General features: G+C 38.8%; 2 protein-coding genes across 2 annotated transcripts in view; one reads left to right on the top strand and one right to left on the bottom strand.

The window, feature by feature from the left end:
• The window catches only part of erp44 (endoplasmic reticulum protein 44), a 30,599-nt gene extending 11,764 nt beyond the window's left edge, over nucleotides 1–18,835 (bottom strand). The window contains exons 1-9 of the mRNA XM_088327218.1: nucleotides 18,660–18,835; nucleotides 12,594–12,666; nucleotides 12,470–12,509; nucleotides 10,902–11,017; nucleotides 7,033–7,217; nucleotides 3,481–3,596; nucleotides 3,225–3,399; nucleotides 3,043–3,154; nucleotides 1,491–1,632 (exon numbers count right to left, since the gene is read on the bottom strand). Coding sequence (XP_088183344.1) covers nucleotides 1,491–1,632; nucleotides 3,043–3,154; nucleotides 3,225–3,399; nucleotides 3,481–3,596; nucleotides 7,033–7,217; nucleotides 10,902–11,017; nucleotides 12,470–12,509; nucleotides 12,594–12,666; nucleotides 18,660–18,719 — 1,019 coding nt within the window. The 5' untranslated portion in view covers nucleotides 18,720–18,835. The remainder of the gene's footprint in view (nucleotides 1–1,490; nucleotides 1,633–3,042; nucleotides 3,155–3,224; nucleotides 3,400–3,480; nucleotides 3,597–7,032; nucleotides 7,218–10,901; nucleotides 11,018–12,469; nucleotides 12,510–12,593; nucleotides 12,667–18,659) is intronic.
• Nucleotides 18,836–18,962: 127 nt separating this feature from the next.
• Nucleotides 18,963–19,446, top strand: part of invs (inversin) — a 72,966-nt gene continuing 72,482 nt past the window's right edge. Inside the window, exon 1 of the mRNA XM_088327217.1 lies at nucleotides 18,963–19,014. The gene's annotated coding sequence lies outside the window, so the exon portion shown is untranslated. The remainder of the gene's footprint in view (nucleotides 19,015–19,446) is intronic.

Below are 19,446 nucleotides of genomic sequence, written 5' to 3'. Positions count from 1 at the left end.
GACACTAACAAAGATGTTATATAATGAAATTGTGAATATGCTTGATTGCTAATAAGATTTTCGAGAAGGGTTGTTCAAACCTCACTTTGTGTTTGCTGTTAAAAACGTCATATTGGAATATAATGTTGTGAATGTGCTTAATTGCTGTTGAGATTGTCATGATTGTTTTCTGTTATTAGTGTCAATAAAATTGTTCAAACCAAAAAAATCTGACTGTTTTGTCGACGTTCCCATTGTAGCGCCGTATAATCCGGTGCGCCTTATGTATGGAAAATATAGGACCAAAAACTATTTTTTGGGGTGCGCCCTATAACCCGGTGCGCCTTATAGTGGGGAAAATACGGTAAATGTCTATTTTAATTTTCTTAAAGTCACATTTTGCTCTGGTTGAAAACTTTCCATTTAAAAAACATAGCACGCTCCAAAGTTTTAGTCATGGAAAACAATGAATAAAAAGGATGTGTACAGTACATCGTGGATCCCCATTTAGAACTGGCAGACAACTACTAATCCCAAAGAACTCTGCAGCGGCATACAAGTCCCATTCTTCTATCATGGTACACGAAAAATGAAATATTTCAGTTAAAACAAATATAAATCACAACGTGTTCACATTTTTTATGACTTTCAAAAATTGGATTTATGACAATTTAGTGCCAATTAAGGCCTTAGTTTTAGACTAATGAATATAATCCCGTTTAAGACTTAAAAGACCCGCAGGAACCCTGTCACCAACCAGCATCAGCTCGTCCCAGTTAGTATGTGTGCATCTCGCCATTCAGACCTGATGCTACGCTATTTTGTTGTGTCCTTTATTTTAATCCTCGTTCCACCACCATGCATACAACTCCATTAGCAACCGCCAACTTTTACCGTGTTATGTGCTTAAAATAAATGTGCATTTTATTTCGCAAATACCTAATTCATATTATTACGGTTTTTTTGAATGTTTTTAGTGATCAAAACAATGTGTTTTATAGCTTTTTAGGGTTATCTTGGAAGATTTTGGGAGAGTGGGAACGGATTAATTGGTTTTCAGTTGTTTAAGAGGAAAATTTCTTCGAGATACGAAAGATTTTACATACCACCTCGATTCCGGTGCGTGATTTGACGACTAGAAAGCGCTATATTGCATAGTAAAACTGAAAACAACTGATACAAAGCACAAGGGAGACTAAAAACCTAGGGAGACTCAGGGTGACCAAGATGCAATAATGTTCTTCTCATTTTTTCACAACCTTTTTCAGGCTTTTGATGACGATCTTGAGCACCCTCTAAGTGAGCCTCATGTAAAATAAATCCAAATTTCTCAACCTACAAGTATTTTCCTAAAACGCTTTTTTGTGGGTTTAAGCATTTTTTTCCTTATATCAAAATCAATAAATCTTTTTGTAAATGTAAATAATCAAAAGTTTTTATTTCCACTCGAATGCACAAAGAGACATAGTGCCCCCTCAAAAATCTACAAAAACAAAAAAGTAGTTACTTACTCGAGGTCTTTATAGTCCGGGAACACATACATGTGCCTGAACGAGTCGATTGCTATGACGGGACAGTCGGCCGGGGTTTTCTGGATATGGAGAAGAGGATGGCGGAACTTGTCGCAGTCGGCGTGCAGAAAGTTGATGGACCCTAAACGTTACAGATCATAAATGGACATGAGTAAAATAATAGAGAACACAGTGCAGGGGCACACAATAGCATTGTCTGGTTTGTTGCCATTGGGAGTTGTGTATACTTAAGTCTAATCTCTTCACAGTAACCCGTTTTTTCCATCTAAAAATAGAAACACGTTCAGTAATAACAATGGGGAATATTGTTCTGTGGGGGAATAAAATCAAATGCAAAGGCTGAGTGAATGTAGAAAAGCCTCATGGACTAAAACTTTTAAAATTATGATTTCACAAAGAACCTATTAATCATCTATTATTCACTGTATTTCCGTCTTTGTCTTCGGATATATTGCGATGAACTGGGTTTCATATTTCATGCATAGGTGCAATAGTAAAAGGTCCTTGTAAACAATACAATGAGTGCCTTTGTACAGATGGCGAAAATCATTTCTAGGATAAGTAAGTCAACAATTTAAATGTCGCTCAATTATATATATATGAAATAAACAGAACAGGAGTCAATAAAAGATAAAAAAATAAAATTTGTTTTGTAAAATAATAGCGAAAAACAATGAAAAAAATGAAAACATTCCAGCTTTAAAGATAGATGCTCTGGCAAAATTCTACTCATTTACCCGATAATAAAATGTAGGTTTTTTTTTTACGTTTCATCCCTTACTTCCATTCAGAATAATGTATAACATATAGTTGTATGTAAAATATTGCCAGTAATATAGTCATTTTAATGTCATGTTAAAACCCTTATGTATTTGGAAAATAAAATAAAATTCAGCCACAATGATGACTTGATTACAAATTACTATTAATTTCAGGTTAGGACTTTTTTATATGCAGTTTTTGTTTCTTTTTTTAAATTGACATATTTACATTTCTGCTTTTTTTCGGACAAAAACGCAAAATATTACATTGCGAAATGACCAGCTTTTGGCCAGACCTGGTCACGATAAAAAGTATTCCTGGCTGTGCACGTGTTGGCCTCTGGGGGCAGTGTGGCGACAAGCTTGCACAACTTTGAAGAGAAAAACATTATAATTCAGAATTCATAAAACTACTCCTAACTTTGTTATTATGATGCATCTGACCACTAAATACAATGTGAAATGTTACAGAACAGTTTGTCATATCGCTGCTAGAAGTTGATGCTAACTTGCAGATTTCTCTTATCAACTTCGCCATTAACAAAAGTGATGATTCACAAAACCAAGCGTGATTTGTATTTCAATACACAATGTTGTGTAAACAAACACTGTAATTGGATTGTTACTAAACATCTTGGGTATCTCAAGAAGGGCAACACAATAACTTGTTTGGTGCAAAATTAAAACAGTAAAAAAATCTGGACCTTTTTGCGCAACAGTCATTTGATGACACTGCCTTTATTTTCATTAAAATCCCCCAAAAATCTCACCCTTCTCACTGATGAGTTGACGAGCTACCTCCTGTTGAAACTTTTCTAAGCTCTCGTTGTCTTCTTTGAGATGGAACAGGATGAGGAAAGGTATGCCCTCTTCAGTGAGTTCCTGGAAAACGAAAAACAGTCAAGAATGATATCAGCTATTGGAACGTCTCACAAATGACAATGATGCAAACCTCTCCGTTCTCAAAGGTGATCTCCCTGACCAGAGGCACACATTTATCCTGAGCCCATGCATAGCTCAGGTCAAAGTTGGTGAGGGAGCCGAGGTAGACCATGTCGGGGATGTTCTCTCCAACCGGCTTGAAGAGGATGTTGTCTCCGCTGAAACGTTCTGACTGGGAGACGGGCCTGGAGAGAGGGAACATCAACCACAAGTCCAACGCCAACAACCTGAGCACTATTTGAGGGGTTAAAAAAAAAAACACACACCCAAACGCAGCCGAAAAGACGCAGTCGTCTCGGAGAATGTTAGAGACTTTCTCAAAAGTGCGATAGTTGTCAGACTCCTTCGACTCAAAGTAACCAATGATGTTTCTTTTGCTCCGCTGGAAGCAGAAAAAAAACAATAACAAGCATGTGTAAGTTTGTACGAAGACAGCGAGCGTTTTTTTTCCCGAAGCAATTAGGGCTATTAATTCTTCAAGTGTCGTTAACAAAACACAGACATCAAGTAGCAACTGACCGTTGCGTGCCGTTGATGGCTATGTTCCATCAAGTACCGTAAAATTCGGACTATAAGCCGCAACTTTTTTCCCCAAGCTTTCAACTCTGCGGCTTATGCAATGATAGGGCTAATTTATGCAATTATTCCTAACAGCCACCAGGCGAGCCCGAGCAGTAAAGGTAAGAATGAGACACATGCAATATCTCGAGGAAGACGCAAGTTAAATGTAACTTTACACTTTGTGTATGAACAAAACTAGCATAAAAAGACTCATCATGAAAAAAGGTTGGCAATCAAAAGGGGAAAGCCAACTACTGTATCGGGAATAATTTTACGAGTCTGTTTATTTCGAAATGGAAATAATGTGGCGAAACAATTAGATTACAAGAAGCATCGCTCAACAAAGCACAAATGTTTAAGGCAGATTCCTATTTATCCGACAGCATTATCGTGTGTTTATTAATAAATATTTTAGACGGTTCGATTCTATGGATTGTACTTGATGTAACAAAGCCATTTTGCAGACGGCCAGGGGACAAAATGGTGAGTTACGTCGGCTCTATAGTTTTTGGGTAACTTGTATCAGACTCATCTCAATGTTTCTCTGATTAGTATATTTTGAAACGGTGATCATATCTTAAATTCCAAGAGTATCAGCTTTCCAATGATATGTGGCATAACATATTTCAGTGACTGGTGACATCGTACAGGCGCGTATTTGTTTATCAAAAGTCTGTTAAGGCGTTAATTATTATGTCATTAAAACTCTACCGTCGTTCTTTGTAAATATCTCATGTTTCAATGTGGGCACTAGACCTAAGATTTAGGGCCCGAGCCCAAGCCCGAACCCGAACCTGAGGCAATTTCGGGCCGGGTCGGGCCTGAAATGTCAGTCATACGGTCGGGTCGGGTCCGGTCCTTTTTTTTTTTTTATTAATTAATAATTATAAATATATGTTCATTAAAAATATATACTTAAACTATGTATGGATACTAGACCAAGGAATACTTGTTATAAAATAAATAATTTGGATAAAACGGAGAAGGAGCTGTAATCGCTATTTAACGGAGCCAGAGCATGCTCTGTGCACGTGACGTGAATGTTGTTCTTGTAGTGGGTTGTACATAATTCACCCACGGAACCATTGTTTAGTTAGCGAGTTCCTAGGGGGACTCTTAATTCGGCCGGTTCTAGCGACTCCCGTGTTTGTTTTATTATTGCAAGTTTACATGTCATTAAAGCAGCTCCCGTTGGCACCTTTGTTTGGCACTCCGCCTACGACTCCAGTCTCTGCTCGCTACATTCCTCTTAATAATCTTCCCCTCCGCAAATTCGCATGATTTTGGCCTGGTATCCCCGATATGGAGTCGGACCAACAAGAAGTGAAGGATAAACTAAACAGAGGAGAACTGACAAGGACTGACTCTGGTAAGAGTGAACTGTGGAGCACTTTCAAATTGATAGTCGAAAATTATACAGAGACTTGTGTTGGCTTCGCTGAGTGTCAGTTTGACACTCAGCGAAGCCAACGCTAGAATCTTAAGGACGTACTGCTGCTGTGGATTATGGCCCAATGATCAAGTCGTCAAAATGACGGACGCCCTTAAATGTTTTCGCTACCTCTAAAAAAACCGTCAATGACAGATTGTCGCTTAATGTAACATCTGCAGTGCATACACAGAAATATAAAAGATGTAAATGTTTATACAGTTTTATTTAACTTAGGCCTAGATGTTGTAACAAAAGGCAGAGTTTAATTTGTTATCATAAATCACCCCTCCTTATAAATAAAATATGTAATATCGGGCTCCTCTCGGGCCGGGCCAGCAAATCCAGTTAATTAGTCGGGCTCGGTCCGGGTCGGGTTTAATACCCCTCGGGCCTGCGTCGGGCTCGGGTGCTTTTTTTTGGCCCGATCTTACCTCTAGTGGGCACATGCAGCTTAGACAGGTGCAGCTTATGTATCAACAAAATGTTTTTTCCATTTAAAAATGTACTGGGTGCGGCTTATAATCAGGTGCGCTTTATAGTCGGAATTTTACGGTACCTTTTATGATTGGAATGGACGGTCATTGGCCATTTGTTCTGTGAAACTCAAGCTGGTCTGACACAGTAATGACCAATCCTTTTTTGAGCTAAAGCACATTTTTCTAATTAAAAAGGCAAAACGTCCGTCGAAATTAAAAATTAATTCCTGGCGCCAGTTTCATGATTTTTAAGCTTAAGTTATCTTGCTGCCTAAATTGACAGTGTAAAGATTTTGTGATCACGATGTCTCAGGGGGTAACTCATTTTCATGACTACATTTTCTGTAATTTGGGAATTTATACATTTGTAAAACTTGTCTTTTCTAGAAAAATAACAAAATGAGACTTAATCTGCAGGTTGTCCTCATTTTAAAGGACATCTTAGTGCAATTTTATACAGTTTATATAAGAATATGAGTTAAAAGCATGATTTTTGTAAGAAAAGTCATAAAATTTAGTGTTAAAAGATAATGATTAGGGGATTTTTTTCCTAGGTTTTCAACAGCAAAGTCGCGGGACATTTCGACCTGAGGGCAACAGCAGGGTTAAAATGATTTAAAATTATCTGCCGGTGGGAAAAAAATGTTGCTACATTCTGTTTTATTTTAGTAAAATTGGAAAATAATCAAAATCAGCTATATTACGATTCCTACTTAATATGATTTATTTTATTACCTTTTGGAGTGCAGTTTTAAACAGCTTCATCAAACAAAATAAGAATATATTACCTGGCGCTACCCAGTTAACAGATAGACAAAAAGAAACAGGGTAATCTGCTGCCACTACATAGTACACCTGCTTAAAAGCTGCATGCGCAAAATTTAAGAACAAAACTCAATTTGTCTTTGTCCAAGCCGCACTGGATTTTAAGCCATAGGCTGTAGAGAGTGCTGAATAAGACGAGAATGAGGGCTGCGTCACAATGCCAGGCTGTTTTCCGCGGTGATGGACCAAATTGCATTCGCTTGTCATCGTTCCTTGTGAAATAAAGAAAACTCCAGCGACCTGACATTGACGCCAATGGTACAGAGAGAGAAGTTTAGCGTTTTAGATAGCTAACTTCGACTGCTGTTCAATTTGAATTTATAAATTGAATTAGCCATACCTTATTTAAAACCGCAGTGTAAAATATTTAGGAAATTAGTAGCGGCTTAAAGACCAGAATTCACCGTACTTAGCAACTGGCCCTTTTTAAATTTCAGTGAAAACATTTTTGTCCACTACATCGCAATGTCGATTGGCCAGTCCTTAAGATTCCAAGCCAGTGTGTGTGTTTTGTTGCCGCTTACATCCACAGCCTTCAGCTCCTCCAGAGAGAGGATCTCTTTCACGGGGTCAACCTGCTGCTGGCGGATGAATTCGGCGATGGCCGCCACAGACCTCTGACCCCTGTATTCCCGCTTCATCATCATGCCGTTGCGGAACAGCTTCAGCGTGGGATATTTGCTGATGCGGTAGCGCTGAGCTATGTCGGCTATGTGGTGGAGGGCAGAAAGGCGAAGTTAGAGGAGGAAATGGGTTGATGAAAAGGAGTAAAGCGCTTTCTCAAACACACATGACGGGGAGTGGTCGCCGAAGATCGGCAGCAACGGTGGCGGTCAAAAGACTGAAAACACAACCTTCAGATGGCTCCGAGCTCTGATCTCCCACATGAAAGCCACACCGCCCGCCAGGGGTAAATATTCGCGGCGCGGTTGCTCCCCCGCTAATGTGTGTGTATGCATGCGTGGCAGGTGTCAATCTCTCGGCGGGGTGTCTCTAAGCCCCCAGGCTTCACAGGAAGAAGCAGTTTTGTCATTAGTCTTCAAACAGTTTGCGGGTCATCAATAATTCTCTTTAATTTGCTTTATCTCAAAAGGCTGCGGCCAGGCAGTTTGCGTCTGCGCTGCGCTTTGGTGTGGCGGCCATCTTTGCCTACGCCGACCCTTCAAATGTGGGGCGTGTACGTGGGCGCTGGCCCTTTCCGTGTCCCGCGTATAACCTGAAAGCGGCCCAGGCCATTTAATCAACAGCTTGCACGGAGCTGAGAAGATACACATGAAAGGATATCAATATTAAACATTTCAATTTGCGGTTCTTTAGATTACAGACCTTAGATGCACAATATGATTCTTTTCAATTAAAATTTAAAAAGGATTTTGACTGGCTTTTTGGCTCACTTTTTGAACTGCAACTTCTTCCTGATTCAGGACTCCGAAGTAGTGAGCAACACACAAAGTAAGATCAGGCAAACTACCTATTCAATGACTTAACCCAGAGGTGTCAAAGTCAAACCGATAGAGAGAGCAAATAGAAAATTAAGCTACAAGCAGAGGGCAGGATTGATTGAATATTGAACAATTAAAAAACAAACATATTTAGTCTCGTGAACTTAATTTAACATACTGAAAAGCTAACAAATATATTGCAATACAGTGGAACCTCGGTTCTCAATAATCCGTTCCAGAACCCTGTTCGAGAACCAATTTGTTCAATCACCGAAATCATTTTTCCCATTAAAAATAATGTTAATCGTTTTAATCCGTTCCAACACCCTGAACGTTTACCATGAATGTTTAACGTAAACATGAAGCTAACCCAGGCTAATCGTACGTTCGCGTTATCGTAATCTTTCGTATGAAAGATTACGCTAACATGAACGTGTAAAAATAGAAAAAAATCAGGTCGTTTACAAGTCATTTAGCACCACAAGTGGCTAGCGCTTCATTGGAAAGGGGGCTCCGTTCCAACACCCTGAATTTTGGGCTCAGTTCCAACACCCTGAATGTTTACCTCGAATCATAAAGTTAACCCAGGCTAATCGTACGTTCGCGTTATCGTAATCTTACGTACGAAAGATTACGCTAACACGAACCTGTAAAAAAAAAAGATAAAGAAAAGAATTATAAATAGGATTTCTTACCTTTGTGGTGGTCAGCAGAAGGCGCATGCTGTATTCCCTAGCAAGATCGGAAACTCGCACACCTCTTTAATATTTAGCTATTATGTCTTTCTTAAAGGCAATAATTGTGCGAACAACTTTTCTTTTTTCACCTGTCCTGCTTGCAGCGACCTTTTTCGGAGGCATAGTTAGGGGCTAAAACACTCCGTTCACCGATATTAAAAGCGAAAGCAAAAAGAGGCAAGTGCGCACGTGATAACAGTTGGTCACAAGGGGTGGGGGGGGATCTACACGATCTACACCCGTACGCCACTCAGCATCGCACTCTAGCGTACGCACTAAGGCATTACCGGCGTTCGAACTCTGAATTTTTGACCGAACAGCAAAGCAAGAATTTCTCGAAATTTTTGGTCGGACTCCGATTTGTTCGAACTGAGAGGCGTTCAAAAACCGAGGTTCCACTGTATAACCATATAAATAAAGCATTATTCTCTTTGGGCTCTGTTAATAGTTTTTAATGATCAAAAGGCACAAAACTTTTTCTTGATATAAGGCACCATCAGTAGCCTATATCTTATATTTGAGCAAAATTACTGGTAAGCTAAAATCACTTAAAAGAAAAAAATGAATATCTTTTATCATGGAGTTAAGTACAATAAAATTAAGTGCAAGAAAAACTGTAAGGTGAAAACATTTACAACTCCAGGTGTATGATAGAATAATGAATCAGAGGGCAAAGAACATTTCATGTGGCCTGGTCATGGGCCTTATCTTTCTCTTATTAATTCACGGTATTTGAGTTTTCAAAAAATGTCCATACAAAATAAAATCCCACTCCAAACAAATCTAAAACAGGCAGGTGAAAGAGCGTTTAAGGCTGGGCCTTGACTTTGACCCATGTGACTTAATAAATACCAGATTGACTAAACAACCAGCGCCTTAAGGGCCACACTGCCCTAGTGCCTCTCTGGAGCATTTTCAAAAAATGTTGTAAGAGCGGAAAAAATGGGGTAGTTAAATATATATTTTTGATGGGTTTCTATAGAAGATTAAGATGACACAAGCCTTAATAATGTTATCCAATGCTCTCAATATATTTACAAAACATATTAAATTTGGAATGACTAACTATTATGTAATAACTCCTTTTTTCTTCAATTAAAAATGGTTTTGTATAAGGCTTTTAATTTTTTGTGGCCACAGACATTTTTTTGTCGGTCTGTTATGACTCTGGCTAAGCCCTTTTTCAATCCAGCCACGAGGCATCATTTATGAAATGTGTTGATGGTTTCATCTTGGTGAGAACCACCTCGAAACCCTGAACTCGTGATCATTTTTTAAAAAGACATAACCAGCTCAATCAACATTTTGCGCCATCCTAGAATACCAATTCCTCACTAAAAACAGACAACCGTCTGCCTATGAGAATTTAGGCACATTATGGAACCCCTTTTTATCTTGTGAAAACGGCTACAAAAGTTCACAACTGTGTATTTGCCATGCTCGAAGAAAAGTGAAATGACCTTTTATCAAGTGAAACCCATTTGAAAACATAATGATAAAAAAGCGCTGATAGATGTCAAAAATATCAGACATAATAATAAAGAAAACCCTAATATTCAGAAGCCAGGGATTTTCCGACATACATTTTAAAGTTCCCACTGTTTTTTCTCTTTTAACGAACCACGACTCCAGCATGGAATTCGACTGGTCGCTTTGCTTAGGAGAATATCTCTACCAAAATAGAAGAAGAATATAATAGAATAGAATTTACTTTTATCGTCATTCTTTGTAACAATGCACACAGAACGAAATATCGATACAACTGACCCGTACAGTTAAACTGTAGCGAGCCGATGCAGCCGCAGTCAAACAGGGCGCAGCCATTTTAGTCATTAGGCGACCAAACCCCCCAATTCCAACCCCTAATGCCGGGCGCCAAGCAGGGAGGCAATAAGTACCAATGTTGTAAGTCTTAGGTATGACTCGGCCGAGGCTTGAACCAGCGACCTCCCAATCTCAGAGCGGGCGCCCTGCCATCTAGGCTACCGAGCTAGATAACTTTTTGTAAACGTTTTGTAAAATTATAATCGTATTAATGCCAACAGTTTGGAGTAAAAAAGCTTAAAATCACAGGATATTTTTGACGTGTGTTATTTACAAACATTTTGAAATAAGTAGCCACTACTCGGCTTTAATGTTCTTGCCGAGTAGAAAACGTGTGCATTTATCATGTTTTCTTAGTGTGTAGATTGAGAAAGGGGTCTAAATACTTACAATGTTGGTCACAATCAACTCGCGCAAACACCACCTGCTTGGTATCAGGGAACTCCTCCCGCATTATATTAGATGCCTCCTCAAAGATTGGATGGAGCATCTGACTAAATCTGCACCTGAAACATGAAGCAGAAAGGGGAATTAATGTTCAAGCCAACTATTTGATTAGCACTATCGTTTTGTTTTGCTGGATAATAGCACGCCAGCAATCTGAAAAGCATTACAGCAAATGGAAGGATTCTTCACAGGTTGTCCTGTTCAAACTGCACAATTTGGAATGGCATTTCGACCTTTTAGTAGACTTCCAGAAATAGTAGCTCAACACTCAAATATTAAGTTGAAAATTGCATGATGTAAACAGCTGGACTCTGGACAGGATTATTTTAATAATCACAAATTATAATGGGAAGGAAGATCCCCAAGTTGGGATTTTTTTTTTTCTATTTTATGTAGCTTCATGTGGAAGCTGCTGCCGTACAGCTTCATTGTTGCAATTGCACATGATGCCTGTCGTCCAGTGGAATGTAACCAATGTACAGGGATGTGATTTGACCAAAGTGAAATTATCTGAAAATTAGCGGGGGGGGGGGGGGGGGGGGTGATTGCTTGCTGGGGGGGGGGGGGGGGGGGGGAAACCAGGTAGGACCAGGGCAGTAAAAAGTACAATAAGTATAGGCCCTACAGTAAAGTGTTGGTGTAATGTACACATGAAAATCTATTATTGTAATTGTTAAATATTTATGGCCATTTTTATTACGTTATAATATTTTCGAAAAAAATGGGAAAACTGTCAAATAAATTTGAAAAGTTTACCACCTACCTCAAAATTCACGACTCTATCAGCAACTGGTACAGGTTGTTGGGGTGGATCACGTCTCTTTATTACCGCTTCCGATTGTGATGTCAATAAGGGATGGAGGCCGTAAAGTTTTGGAGTTTTCGTTTGGGCACCGAAACTTCCAGCGATGGAATAATTTGTCGTTCTTGACTGGAGTTCTTTCACGTGTTTTTTGCTCTTTGCGTGACTTTCAAGAGCTTTGAAACCTCTCCCACCATAGTCGATGGTATCATGACACCAAATGCAAAGTGCTTTCCCGGCACGATCGATCTTCCGAATAAAGTCATTGAACAAATTCGTCACAGTCTTCTTTCCAACATTCGTAGATAATTCCTTCTCCAACCAGTCCCATCGAAACTTGTTTTTTACAATCTTATCAATTTCTTTAGCTCGCGGAGCATCTTTGCGTTCGATCACGGACATCTTTCTTTAAACACCCGGCAAAAACGTGTGAGAAATGAACAATGGCACACTCCTATAACAAGCGCGTTTATTGGTCAACACGAGACTTCAACCAATCGCAAGTACGTTTCATTTCAGTTACGGAAACACTCAAATGGCATGCTGTCGAGACGAAATCGTTTTTTTTTACCAATTAAAACACCGGAAATTTTAAAATTTTATTTTTGGAGATAAAAAAAGCGGAATTCCGCGAATTAGCGGAAAAATCACATCCCTGAATGTAGTAATTACTACAGAAATAAAGAAAGCAAGCAAATAAGTCACTTACCAGTCAGCATAAAAGTTAACTAAGGAAACACCAGCGTTATCTGCAAATAAATGTACATTAATTACCATATTTTAAGTAAATTCAGTGGGGTTTTGTTTTAGAATTGTGTTTTATGACATCTTACTTAAGACATCATCAATGTTGGCTGAGGTCAGACTAGTAATTTCTGCTTGTCCGGGAGTAGTTAGGCCCAACACCTACGGAAAAAAAAAATAGTAAATGTTCACATCAAAGATCAAATGATCCGTTCATAGATGTTTATTGAGCAACACCTTGAAAAAACTCCCAAGAGGGTGTCCATTATTTTTACTCACCTCAATAAAACAGTAGTTTAGCATCCAAAAAAAACATAGCAGTTTTGTCACTGTTCAAAACTGGTTAATTTGTTGAGAAATGCCATGTGTAAACCTTCTCTCACACGGATTACTATTACATTATGTTAATAAGAGGCTGAGGCCTGAATGGGACTAGCAGAGAAAATGCCAGAGTTCACGTGAACAGAAGCACAGCTCAATTGTACAACACACCCAAAGGCAAATAATTGCTAACAAACAATCCTTTAAGTAATCACTTACAAGTGGATCTATGTCAACAGTCATTATCTCCAAAAGTGCAAATATTGAAGTGTTTTTGTTTGAAAAACAATGACTCAAGAAGGACAGGTTACCGCTTATCCCGGATGTCTCCGTTGCAAAATACCAAATTTGCTAATAATGAAGCTTACGTACACACCCCCAAAAATAAATTCACGGATCGTACATACTACACAATGGAAGTGGGAAAAAATATGTTGAACTCTTTATGCTACTGCCGACAATATTAGCTGTTGTTGGATACCATCACAATGTATATCTTTCTTGCTTCGTTGCTTTTTTCCTCCAAATTTGTGCAATTTATCTCGGATGAGTAAAATGAAAAACTGGATGTGTGTCTTTTATTTTCATAATTATCAAATATTTTACAAATAGGATTTTAAAGTACAATGGTACCTCTACTACAAATCTAATTGGTTCCAGCACTGACGTTCAATGTAACGGTTGTAAATCGAAACACATTTTCCCATTGAAATGAATAGAAATGGAGTTAATCTGTTCCATCTTCAGCAAATACCACCAAAACCCCATTAAATCAACTGCCACTGCCTTGTAAGTAGACTTATGTTTAGTCAATGTTCATAAATATACCACAGAGTATAAATAGAACATTAAATAAAGCTAAAGAAATGCAAAAGATGAAGTTAATGTACTTTACAAAGTGTATTAGCCAAAAACAGTAAAAAGGAAAAAGAAAAGAAGAACTGAAATAAGATGAGCAAATGTAAGAAGTCAGTTAAATTTCTGGGCAAGCTGGATGTATAAAATAACAATCTAGCGATTGTTGTTTTTGTCTAGGTCTCAGAATGTTTTTAAATGTTTCAGATATTTCCATTGACCGAGGGCTTCACCAGAATGTCTTTTTGTGATAAAAGCCCGCTGTTTTTCCCAGCAAGCGGATACTTCCTTAATTTCTGCCATTGATAATGTGATTGTGTCCCCAGCAAGCACTTTTTCACTTTTCCAAATCATAAGCTTTAACATATCTTCATATATTGCCGTGCCACTTTCAGATTTTGCGATAATATTTTGTTTCTTTTTAATCTTAAGTGGAGCACTGGCTCTTTTTCTCTCTTCACAGGACCCATGGCTGGAAACATGGCAAAAATTAACAGCCCTGGTGACTTAATGGACTAAACCAATTGGCAATTTAATGCAAGGGTGTGCAAGGGTCTCACCTAGCTGATAAATCTGTGCGACCCTTTATTGGTAGCATCTGTAGTCCAGGGCGATGAAACGATAAAAATAATTATCGTCGTATAATTTTTGCCACAATAAGTAATAAAAATATTTGATACTAGAAATGTGGGTGCTAATGCAATGAAAACGCAAGATCCAGACTAACATTCAGGACACGAAGAAGGTGACGATGACCAGCCAATCATTAAGCAGAAATAGCTGCTAACGAGTGAAAGCGGAAGGACTACAAGACTACAAAATGAGCAAAAAAGATACTAAGGATAACACCCAGCATTCACACTGTAAGCATGCTGAAAGAGTTGTACAGGTGAGGCCCCATATTCAGTTTTTTGGAGTTATTTTGGCGACTCACGAGTTTGATTAAGAAAATAAACAGAACCAGAGTGGCAATGTGCACAGAAAACTTGGCCGACAACATGTGCCAACGAAGACGGGCAACATGTCAAACTTATTCCACCATTTACAACAGTATCGCCCTCTTAAGTGCACTGAAGAAAAACAATTCAGCCCCAAAGAAGTGCTCTCGAACATTTAACAAGCACCATGAAAAAAACCTTTCCACGAGTGCGGCAGATGAGGCGTTTCCCATGTCTTACTGCAACCAGCTCCCCTTCTGAGAAGTTTTCACTTGTTTCATGTTGCTTATATTTGTGAAATGTTGTGTAATATTTTGTCACCGTGCAACTTTTTTCTGAAATTAATAATTGGTTAAAGCAGCATCGATTTTGTCAAATTTCACTGAGGGGCAAAAATTTGACTTAAAATGTGAAAGAAAAAAAAGACGTGATTAATATTGACTGATAAATGTTTTATCATGATAACTTCTTTTGTCATATCGCCTAGGCCTAAGCGTAACTGACTTCGGATACTGGAAAACTGATCGTATAACGAGCAATATTTTGGTGGACGCGAACTTTGTAAGATGGGTCAGTCATAAAATGAAGTACCACAGTATTTGACATTGTGTGTTGTGAAGCAACAACGTTTAACTACACTTCACTTACTGACACCGATGGACTTTTCCTCTACAGTAGTGTCATTTTTTTTTTACACATGCTTCTACAAAACACCTCGTGTCAGTTATTTGCTGAATGTGGCTCAACCAGATATCAAGTTTGAAGGTAAAATACATTAAAACAGGGCCAATGACATTAAAATGTGCATTTCTCGTCAACAAATAATCATTGCAAAAGTTAAAAATGTGTAATATTTGTTTATAGTTACATAACACATTTTGAACAGAAGCAGAAGAACTATGCAAATGAGAATATTAGGAGAGTGCAAAAGAAACGTTTTAACAACACTGTGTTGCTTCCATGTGTATATTTAAATAAAACTTCAGTAAAATATGTTTCGGTTTTATTCAGCATAATATTCAATGGTAGTGTTTAGCACATTCGCCCAACATGCGAAAGGTCCCTGGTTGGAGACAGGGTGGAAACATTTTAGGCCTGGAAAGTGATGGGCCCCGCTAAGCTGTACTTCCCCAAAGACACACCACAGGAAATGAGGCCCCTACGACCCTAAGGGTTAAGGGGTAACCAAATTTAACCAAACCAATGTTCAATGGTTTTAACCTTTTTGAGAAAAAAAAATGAACTGATCAGGCCCAGCATTGGCTCAAATTCCTGAGAGTGCTCAGGAAAAATCATCTGAAAAAGCAGCTGCTGGTGTCCTTCTACAGAGCCACAGTGGAGAGCATTCTAGCATACTGCATTACGGTGAGGTATGCTGGGTGCACGGCAGCAGACAGGAAAACACTTCAGAGGGTCATCAACACAGCCCAGAGAATCGTTGGTTGCTCTCTGCCCAGTCTGGAGGACATTGCCTGCTCTCGCTACCTCAGCAGAGCAGAAAAAATATTCGAGGACTCCTCTCACCCCGGCCACCACCTCTTTGACCTGCTGCCCTCCGGTAGACGTTACAGGTCACACAAAGCAAAAACAAACAGACTCAGAGACAGTTTTTTCCCCAGAGCCATCACCACCCTAAACACACACTGCACAAAAAACGGAAACTCTCCACAAATGCTCTTTTAAGGAGGAATACCTGCAAACCCACTACCTCATACTGCAAAACACAACCTCATACAGATGTATAATTGCATTCAAGCCATGCTCAGTGTTCTCGTTTGCCCGCGTCCCTGCGTCCTAGACGCATCATTTTTGCTGGGGACGCATAGTCTCAAATCAACGTGCGTCCCTGGGACGCAACTTTTTGGACAGAAAATTGTCATTATTACCCGATTACATTTTTTTTTTAAAAAAGATTTACCACACTCCAAACTTTACGTCAGGCAGATCCGGCAGATGTTGTTTTGGTCTCGCGGTTCGAGTTTTCGTCTGCACGCCGATCTCGAGTTGTGTGGTGAAAAGTCAGTCTCTATTTAGAGAACCGGCTTTTTCGGCTCAACTCATTCAAGAGAGCCGGCTCTCAAACGGCTCACTTGCTTTGATGCATTATATTACGAATTATTATGTTGTATAAAGAAGTTAAGAACAAAAGGAAGTATAAAAGGAGAAAATGAAAAAAGACAGATTGGTGGTTATCCCTTTAATTGGTATATTAACAACAATAATTTGATGCAGAAAATGAATTAATAATTTGATGATTAAAACTGAATGAATGTATAGATTTTTGTTATATATTTGTCACCGATTTACAATTTCAACCTCGATGACACTAAATTTTGGGGACCCATAGATCTCTATTGGGACCCATAGATTTTTGAGCATGCGAGTCCCCGGGACTCATCACTTTTCAGGGGTAGAATGAACACTGCATGCTTACTTTTCACAATGTTGCCTATTTTGCACTACCGTATATTGCACTAATACGATCCATACTGTAAGTCAACACCCAATGTAAATATCTTCTGCCTCTACATGCCCACACTTTCTTTGGTAAATATTGTGTAAATTATCTTACTATCTCATTTACATTGTTTTTTTATCCTCACAGTAAAATGTGAACCTGGAGTGCCAAGTCCAATTTCGTTGTCACAATATGTTCAACCCATGTTGTAACAATGTAAATACAAATGGTAAATGTTCTGCATTTATATAGCGCTTTTCAAGTCAATGAAGACCTACCAAAGCGCTTTACAATGTGGTTCACACTTTTCCCTTTAAAACACCAACTAAACGATAGCAGCGTCAGCCATGCAAGGCAACTACCTGCTATCTAAAGGTATACAGAGGGAACTCGCTACTTCACGGTTCCACGTCCGCGGGTTCAGAGTTTAGCGGGTCTAAAAAAATTATAATAATAAAATAAAATAAATTTTTTTTTAAAGTATTTTTTTAAAGCATGACTTCACTTGACTTGAAGGGGCGTCGCTACTTTGCAGATTTTCACTTTTCGCTGGTGGTTTTGGTCCCCATTAACCGGGTCTAAAAAAAATTATAATAATAAAATAAAAGAATTTAAAAAAAATTAAAAATAATTTAAAAATTAAGCATTTTTGAAGGGGCGTCACTACTGCGCGGATTTTCACTTTTCGCGGGTGGTTTTGGTCCCCATTAACCGCGATAACCGAGGGATTACTGTATTCTATTTTATAAACAAGAACCACATGAGGAAAATGTGTTATTTTCGTTTTTAAATGTTCTTGTTTCTTTCTATTGCTGTTCCTGGAAATAAACAGTCCGGCGTGTTTCCATCCATCACTGCAATAAGTAAAAGATTATTGGTGAAAACGATCTGTTCTCGCGAAAGGCCCGAAAGATCACAACAGGAGCGCAACTCAGTTCCGGGTTGTCAACCAATGACATTGAGCCACAACAGAGGAATTCACCAACCGGCAAGCATTACAAACAGACGCCGTAAAACTCCATCGAATACTTTCACATAATCGTCAATATCATCACCCATGTTGCAAATACAACTATGTGCATACCCTAATGTCTTACACACATTTTACTCCAATGAACACAATACTATTTAATCCCCCTACATAAATGGTGGGACAGTCCGTAGACAACAGCAAATTGGCCGTGTTTAATCCCAAATTTGACCATGTTCCACCCTAAACAATTACCTTCTCAACTATAAATATCATGATAAATTAGTTATAAAAGGATTAACCTTTCAAACAACATTTCAAACAACTTTGAATGCAGGCGTTTCAAGTGATGCTGCGATCGACAGTCAAGGGCGAAGAACATGAAGCTTCAACATTGAATGAGGGTTCGGAATATTATTTACTGCAAAAATAATACTTTGTAAAAAAAAGGAAGGAACGAGGGGATGAAAAAAAAGCTACGTTGTATGAAGTAGATGCTGCTTGGTTGGCTAGCAGCTATACCGGCGGGCTAACTGCCCTCGGCTAACGTTAGCTTGCGTGTTGGGTCTCTATAACCAACAGCAACTTGCGATGGTGAGAGAAATATGCTTACCAGCAGTATGACGCAAATTATGCGGTCACAAAAGAAGGGTAATAGTGTTGACAGTTTCATTGTATTATAGAATGTGTGAAGGTGGACGTGATGTTGAGTCGTCCCTGTCTGGTTCGTTGCAGCAGGAACGGCGGAGAACCAATCTCGTGGTGACCACGGAAATGACAGTACATTTCCGGTGAAAAGCAAAGCACTGTGGGAGATGTCGTTGTATCATTTACGGATAAGCCAGAACTGTTGCAGTTCGAAAACTACAAACATGGTATTTATTGAAAGTAAACGGGAATTGTAGTGTTTGTTATGATTGCGGCAAACGGGACGCCCTGGAGGAAAACTTTATAGTTTAGCAATCAAGGTAAACAAACGTATACGAAAAAAGGGTCATTTTATAATACATTACAAGTATGTAGAAGCGTAAATTTCCCTGTCTTACTCTGTAGTTTCATCTCTTTTGTCGCGTATAATAGCTCTCGTTGTGGCAAGTTGCATCATTTTTACGTGGCTTTTTTTATCCCTAAATGTATCCCATTTTTTACCACGACTTTGAGATCGTTTTTAGTTTTAAGTTCACTGCTTTACGTAAAACGAACTTAATCCGGTGCCTTTTAAAATTGGCATCCAGGTGGATTTAAGGTTTTGAATTAGCGCAAATCAGAAGAAAAAAAAGTGAACGTGTCACCTCATTATTCCAAGTCGTATGTCTGAGACTTTTTTTAGCACCCCCATCATTGCTCTTTTTGAATTCATATTTGTTTCTGTAGCTGTGTGATTGCGTGCATTCGTGCTT

The sequence above is a fragment of the Urocampus carinirostris genome, chromosome 2 (genome assembly GCF_059441175.1).
Source record: "Urocampus carinirostris isolate Australia breed hairy pipefish chromosome 2, RoL_Ucar_1.0, whole genome shotgun sequence".
NCBI lineage: Eukaryota > Metazoa > Chordata > Actinopteri > Syngnathiformes > Syngnathidae > Urocampus > Urocampus carinirostris.
The sequence above is the reverse complement of the archived record's forward strand: the minus strand, read 5'-3'. Positions and strand labels throughout refer to the sequence as shown.